Below are 8087 nucleotides of genomic sequence, written 5' to 3' on the forward strand. Positions count from 1 at the left end.
TAAGTCCTCTGAGCTGACACCCCGGCCCCACGTAGGTTCACTCCCAAGACAAAGGAGCCGCAGGCCAGAGGACTTGGAAATCTTTTACTGCACCTACACTCCCCACCCTCAACCTCTTTTCTCCTCTCTGTCCTCTTCCGTATCTTCCCCCTTGGTTCAGGTGGCCCTTCTCTGAGTCCAGGTGAGGAACACCCTTGCCTCCTTGCTAGGAGCCAGCCCAGGTGCATTATTTCATCCTGCTGTCAGAGACCCACATCTTCAGTGTTCAGAGAGGCTGTCTGCTGGGCCACGGCATGGGCTCCCTGAGCCCCCACATGGGGCCTTTGCCCGACGCCAAGCATCTAGGCTCTACCAAGTGCCTCTTGAACTCTAATGGGCAGAATCGTCTGTGAAACTTCATGAACACAGCTTCCTGGGTCTGACCCCCAGAGATTTTGATTCGTTTGCTGTGGGTTGAACCTGAGAATTTGCATTTCCACTAAGCTCCCCTGCAGTGCGGACTGTGGCCCCGGGGACCATACTTCAAGTAACACCGCTTCTAGGTGGCCTCAAGTTTTAGTGAACTGGTCTGCTTGTGCCTGTAGATTTATAACACCGATCCAGAAGTCATTAAGTCAAAAAAAAAAAAAAATTAGGGATCCTTTAAAAAAGGAAAATTAGAGATTCGTTCTGTTCAGTTTCTGTGGGCCTGACGTCATACTGTCTTAAGCCAATTAGGTTTTTTTGGTCACGTGGTCAGATTTCCATAGGCCCAAGATATCTGTACAAAATAAGTGTTAAAAGATTTCTACTTAGTACACCAGTTTTCTCTAAAGCTACGGCAAATGTATTTAAACTGGTAATGAAAATATGTCTTAAAGTTCAATGTGTTTGGAGTTTTGAGAGGCAACATTGGATATTACATTATGTGTGTTTTGGGGTTCCTACTAATTGATTTCTTGAGCAGGCTATAGAGCACACTCTAAAGCCTATTTAAACTGAGGAAAGTCGGGAGAGGAGGTGACCAGTAACCATCCAAGCCACAGAGCTGTCATTCTAACAGTCCCTGTGCTGTCATCTGCTGGCGTGAATTTTTTTGCCATATGCTTGTATTGTCAAAGAAAGAAAGGTCAAGGGATAGGGCTTACTCTGGCTGTGTAACACAAACTGTACCCCCAGAATTTACGGGTGAAAACAACCATTTCTTATGCTCCTTTAATCTCTGGGCCAAGAATCTGGACAGCTCACGGGGGAGATGGCTTGTCTCTGCTCCTTTGTATCTGGTGCCTGTGCTGAAAAGCTTCAAGTCCGGAAACGGGAAGCGGCTCGGTTTAGGTTCTAAACACCATTCGCACTTGTCTGATTCAACCAGTCCATGCTGGCTGTTGTCCAGGGACGCCTCGGTTCCTCATCATGTGACCTCTTCCAGGTGTCCTCCTTCAGGTTTTCTTCCGGCAGGGAGGCAGGGTAAGTGCCGAGGGCCAGCATCACAAGAGAAGAAGATCCAAGCAGAAACCATATCACCTTCTCTGGCCTGGCCATGGAAGTTACACAGCCTTAATTTCGACTCCGTTCTCTTGGCCGAAGTAGTCCTAGAGTCCCAGCCCGGGTCAGAAGGGAGGGAAATCGACTCCACCTTTTGATGGAGAGTGGCAAGATGCCCGAAGAAAGCGGGGAGTATTACGTGGCCGGTGTGGGAACATGTGGTCTGTAGTCAACGGTCACCTCTCCAAAGCAAAACAAGATGAAATGTGGCGGCTTGTACACCAGGGTAGAAGTTCCCGCTAACTGCTCTCACTGCGTGTGCTGCTACACCCTGAGCAGTGTGCATGCCGTGCCGCATAAAACACCTCAGTGGCTACATAGAAGTAACTTGCTGCAACTTACTCAGTTTCTAGAAATAGGTGATACTTGGTTTCTTGCTGAGGAAATAATGTTAGTAGTTAAAAGAGCTCATATTCAGTCGTGTTTATAAGACGCAGGCACTGTGGCCAGCACTGGCCGTGCATCTTTAACCCAGTAAAGCAGAAGCACTCTTTTTATGCTCACTTTTGAGATGAGGAAACTGAGATGTGGAGAGATTACATACCTGAGTCGAGTTCAGAAGGCCTGTGATGGCAGCTGCTGGCCCTGGGTGTGGCCGGCTCTGGAGCCCACATCCTCTCCCTCCTCTACTCCACACGATGGTTGGAGCCCCTGAGGTATCCCCCAGGTGTATGTCACCCTCTGTGGGAGCCACGTACAGGTTTCCTGGGGTCATGACTGTTAACACTGTGTCCTTCTATTATATTGGGAAGTATCTTGTTTTGTCACAGGAAACAAATCCTAGCTCCCCTACAAGACAGTAAGGGCTCATGCCGTGCCCTCCTCTGACTTCCACATAGACCATTGCAAAGAAGTTTCAAAGAGTCAGATTTTGAATCCACTCTATGAAAAGCTTCACTACCATCTGAGTGGTCGAGCAGGGGCCTTGCCCGTCACAGAGGCCACGCCTATCACAGAGGACACCTGGCAGTCCTGCTCACGGACTCACTGGGTGCTGGTACGTCCTCACAACCTCGTTAGCGGCCTTCCGGCTGAACGCTCTCGCTCTTCAAGCGTAACTCCAAGGTTGCTCCTAATTTTTAAGGAACATCTTGAAGGAATAGGAAGAGGTTGAGCAAGTAGATGTCAAAACGGAGAGGATGATTTATTACATGAAAAGAGCCAAGTTTATGTTGGGGAGAGAATTTTAGTAGAAATGTACTGTGTTTTTAATTTTTTTTTTTCATTAAAAACCTGGACATGTGCTTATTGTATAAAGAAAAATTTGTAGTAAGGAGAAAAAGGGAGTCACTCCTCACCCAGATTCCACTTCACTCCCCTTCCTGTGAGGTAACCACTGCTAACTCAGACGTCTTTCCAGATGTTTATCCACATTTAAAGACCAGTATATAGAGTCTAAGGGAAGACTTGTGTTTGCTTGTGTTTCCCTGTATACATAGGATTTTTACAGTGCATATATAGTATATTTATGTATATATACATAATGTATATATAGTGTATATATACAGTATATACATAATGTATGTATACGTGTGTGTATGCACACACACACACACAGTATTTCTGTGTATGTAGATCATGCATTTCTGTAGTTTGATTTCTAAATTTTATAACAGGGGCACATGGGTGGCATAATCGGTTGAGCATCCACCTCTTGACTTTCAGTCAGGTCATGATATCAAGTGCCCGGCATGGAACTTACATAAATAAAAAATTAAACCTTCTTCTGGAGTGCATTCCATAGTGATATATCTGCATCAGAAAGCTGCAGGGGTGTTTTCTGATGTTGCATGCAGCTAGTTTGGAAGCTTCTTGCCTCGGCAGGCCAGCTGTAGACTCAAAGGGCAGGTGTTCCGAAATCACCCCAGGGAAGCCAAGGTTGCATCAATTGGGGGCAGAGACCTCTGGCATCTGTGTCACCTGTCTGTTTCAATCTCCTGAATTCTCTGTGGGTTTTCTCTGTTCAGTTTTTCCCTTTTCTAACCATTTGTACCCCTTTGTGTGTTGGTCCTGTGTCCTTTTGACTTAAGCCATTAGTCTCTAGTCACTTCCTTGCCTTTTTTTTTTTTTTTTTAATAGCTTCCTTGCTTTCTGACTCACTTTCTGTTTCTTACTCCAGATCAGGGATCAGCCATTTATCTAAGGAACACGGTTCCCCTGGGAGGAATGGTATTTAGCAGCCATAGCCTGAGGACGGATGTGCTCACAGCTGTTGCCTTGTCATTGCTTCCTGGCTTCCCTTGAAGTGCTGGGAAATACTAGTAAAGAAAACAAATCATGAGAGCATACTGTTACTTTGTTACTTCTAATTCAGTTTTAGCATTCAGGACTTTCTGCTTCTTTGACTTCATGTTCGCATCTTCTCTCTTACACTGTCCTACAACCCGCTGTACAAGATTGTTCCAAGTCAGCGATGCCGCCGTTGCTATGAACAGCTAAATTACAAAGTGAAGTTCAAGATTTGTCTTTTTTTTTTTTATTTTTTGAGGTTTTTTTAATTTTTATTCTTAGATTCTATTCTGAGATGTATATCCTGTATGCCGTGTTTTAAAGTCTCTTGAATTCTCTCCTCTGTTTGATTATGTCACCAATTCTCTGTGTAGCTTGCCTTAAAGTGTTTTAGTTTGATTTCCAGTTTTCAGCAGCTGTTTTTTTGTGTTTAATTCCATTTTTTAATATGTAAAACATTTACTGTTCCAAAGGTGAAGTTGTACCATGAAGTATATTCACAGGTGCCTCACTGTTCTGTGTCCCCTGTTCCCTTCATCCTGAAAATAATAGCAACATTTGGTTTAGCCTTCCGTTGTTTCTGTTTCACATGCAGGCAAACCCACATAACTCCTGCAGGAAGCTCTCTGCCTGAGCTTTACAGCACCTTGCTTTTTCAGTTAGCCTTTCCTTCAGAGAGCTACAGGCACGCTGGCCACCACGTAACATACATTTGTTTACTTTGCACCTTCGCAATGCACAGGACAAGTGGAATTTTTGAAATCTTTATATTCAACTGAGTTCTTAATATGTCAGTGTGGTGCTTATCCTTCTTATTTCATGCTTATGAGAAAAATAAACAGAACCAAAGTAATAACTGAATTTTTTTAATTCAGAATTTTAGAGTGTAGACCCTGACATTTTTTCATCCGGTCATCATATGCATACTTGGAACTACTTATGTACGATGTGAGCCCATGTCCTTTTAGACCCTTGTCTGTCTGCCCTCCAGCATTTGTCAGCAATATTTAACTTTTGAATTGTTCTAGTAATTTTTTAGTTATTGTGCTAATAGCTCTCATTTGCCACTTTCTGGATAGGACACAGAATTGATAAAATCTCAAGTATGTTGCCACAAAGAAAATTGTTCTCTTAGTACCTCGTATCAGAACGATAAAGGAAGCACTCATTTTCCTCAGCTTTGTTTCTCAAAACGGAGCTGAAAACAACAAGTTATTAAATATAAATTTTATTAAACATAAATTACCTTTAAATATGAATTGGTGAAATACATTCATTAATTGTATCAACAGAATCCACGTCATCTATAGTGCTATTATCTTCTTTATCTTAAAAATTGGGATGGAAAGATTAGGTTATATGATGTGAACAATTGTACCAAAAAGTGTAACTCAGAAAATGTCCCAGCTTTCTCAGTATACCTGGAGAAGGGGACTTTGGTTTTGTGCTGTCTTCTCCCTGTACTCCCTAAACAAGAGCACTTAAGTTCTTACTCTTAGTTCATTCCCAAGGCATACTGCTGTGGTTCCAAGAAGTACCAAGCTCATGTTATCTGTTGGCTTTATTTACCCTGTTTTCTTCTTTCTAGGTATTTTTTGATCTGATGAGGGAAATTCGAGCCAGAAAGATGGAAGACAGCAAAGAAAAGAATGGAAAAAAGAAGAGGAAAAGTTTAGCCAAGAGAATCAGAGAAAGATGCTGCATTTTATAATCAAAGCCCAAACTCCTTTCTTATCTTGACCATACTAATAAATATAATTTATAAGCATTGCCATCGAAGGCTCAATTGACTGAAATTACTTTAACAATTTGGAAATTGTTATGTATCACTAAAAGCATGAATTGGAACTGCACTGAAAGTCAAATTCACTTTAAAAAAAAAAGAAATTAATGTGGCTTCACCAAGAAGCAAAGTTCAACTTCTTTCATAATTGCCTACATTTATTGCGGTCCTGAATGTAGCTTGTGGGCTTGTGTTTCGAGGGCAGTCTTTCTGGAACTGTTAGAGCTGAGATGGGGTAGGGGGGATGGGAGGAAAGGCTACTTCCTCTGGTTTATTATAAAGCTGAAATTTTATATCATTTTAAAATGTCTTGGTCTTCTACTGCCTTGAAAATGACAATTGTGAACGTGGTAGTTAAACTGTACCACTTTTTTTAACCATTGTTATGCAAAATATAGAAGAAAAGTTGTTGGCATGATTGTTGCATATAGTTCAATTGAGAGTGATTCATCTGTGAACCTGCATTAATTACCTGGTGATTAACGTGGAAAAGTGGTGTAAACTTGTACATGGAAAATTTTGAATATGCCTTAATTTAGAAACCGAAAAATACCCGGTGACATCATCCTGGGTGTGTCCTCACTGGTGCCGTGGGCCCATCGCCCCGCGTGTCCTGGTGAGAGAAAATTTGCCTGGTGTGGAGTACAACTTTTGTATAGAAGATTCGTAAAAAAATAACCGTCTGCTAGGATCTGTCAAAATTTACAATATGTGCCATACTCTGGTTCTTGAAAGTGAGGTTCCAGAGCACCTCGATTACTTTTGACTAACTGTAAGGTAGTTTGCAAAAAAGGGCCAGTATATGCTTGTAAGATACCTTGAGGCCGTGAGGATTCAGCGCAGTCACGTTTCAGTGATCCCTCTTTTTCTTTAAAATGCCGGTCCCCGGAAATCCCTTTCTGCAAGTGGTGAGCATGTGTTAAGTTGTTGGTCTCTCTGGAACAGGAAGAACGTCATTAGTGCTAACGCATTTTGCCCTGGAATACTTGGGGAAGGCGCGCGTGCTGGCCAGCCGGGCTCAGGAGGTGACAGCTGGGCTCTGGGAGAGTTTTCAGGAGTCATCACGAAGGACACCAGAGCCACACTGTCCTGACGTTAACACCAGGCCATCAGCCCCGAGTGTAGTGCAGGAAGCATGTGTGGCAGACGCAGGCCAGACATGAGCTTGTGTCACCGTTGTGTGGTGCGTCCCCTGGAAGAAATCTAGCATGCTATCTGGGAACATAATTTCAACAGGAAATACACTGCTGTCCAGAGTTTTCGTTTCTTCTTCGGAATGGGTCTAAGACCATTGATTCAACAAAGTTCGTCTTTCTTTTGGCTCAGTCCTAATTTCAACAAGTCCAAGATGTGTTCAGGCATTCCAGGTAACAGGTGTGTACGTAAAGTTAACAAAAATAGGCTTTTTAGGAACTCAGCTCTTTAGATACTCCATCTGGCTTGTCCTGTTAAATATTTGTCCTTAAAGGGTTGGAGATGTACATCTTTCATTTCATATTTTTCATAGGCTATGCCATGTGCAGAATTAAAGTCACCCGTGTGACAGTCGCCCCGCGGGCCCAGCGATCTCCGTGTGTACTCACTGCAGTCTCATCTAACCAGGGGTCCTAACCACTAACATTGTGACTTTGCTTTAGACCTTTCCTCTCCTGGGTACTGAGGTGCTATGAAGCCAACTGACAAAGATGCATCACATGTCTTAGGCTGATGCCACTACCCGACTGGTTTATTTGCAAAATTGAGCCATTTAAAGACCAATAAACTTCCTTTTTTTAAATGCTTGTGGTGTTACTTGATGTTTACTATATGTATATATGTAATATGTAACATTCAGACTTACCAACCTCGGCAGCTTTACAGGAGATTTTAAAACCGCTAAATCTCAGGGCACCCGGGTACCTCATTCGGTTGAGCGTCTACCTTCCGCATGGGTCATGAGCTCGGGGTCCTGGGATCGAGCCATGCATCGGGCTGTCCGCTCCACAGCGAGTCAGCCTCTCCCTCTGCCTCTGTGATTACTTTCACTCTCTCTAAAATAAATAAAATCTTTAAGTCTCCAGGCACCTGGGTGGCTCAGTCGCTTAAGCATCTGCCTTTGGCTTGGGTCATGATCCCAGGGTTCGAGCCCCGTGTCCAGTTCCCTGCTCAGCGGGCAGCCTGCTGCTCCCCCTACTTGTGCACTTTCTCTCTCTGCCAAATAAAGAAAACCTTAAAAAAAAGAAAAAAATTAAATCTCTTGAACTCTCAGTTTAGGGCTTGCTTTTGGGTAACACCAGATTCCCTCAGTGACCGTAGCCTCGGTGGTCGGTGGGAGAATCCCGTGAGCATAATTACAAGGAAGATTCCCCTATGTGGTCATGAAAGTCACATTGTGTGCAGTACTTTCTGAGTACCGCTGATGTCCAGAGTGACCAGGGGATGGCTTTGTATTCATGTTCTAATCAGAATGATCCCCACAAATCATTTATTTCCAAATTGTGGCAGGAGTCACCACGCTGCTACCATCTCACGGGCCTCAGGCCTTTCATTCTCTCTCACGTTGGATGTCTGG

The 8087-nt window shown here is 43.4% G+C and overlaps 1 protein-coding gene across 1 annotated transcript in view; it reads left to right on the forward strand.

The window, feature by feature from the left end:
• Positions 1-7313, forward strand: part of RALA (RAS like proto-oncogene A) — a 74247-nt gene extending 66934 nt beyond the window's left edge. Inside the window, exon 5 of the mRNA XM_044245653.1 lies at positions 5342-7313. Within this exon, the coding sequence (XP_044101588.1) occupies positions 5342-5464 (123 nt within the window). The 3' untranslated portion in view covers positions 5465-7313. The remainder of the gene's footprint in view (positions 1-5341) is intronic.
• The last annotated feature ends 774 nt before the right edge of the window (positions 7314-8087 follow it).

Source organism: Neovison vison, chromosome 4, assembly GCF_020171115.1.
Source record: "Neovison vison isolate M4711 chromosome 4, ASM_NN_V1, whole genome shotgun sequence".
Taxonomy (NCBI): Eukaryota; Metazoa; Chordata; class Mammalia; order Carnivora; family Mustelidae; genus Neogale; species Neogale vison.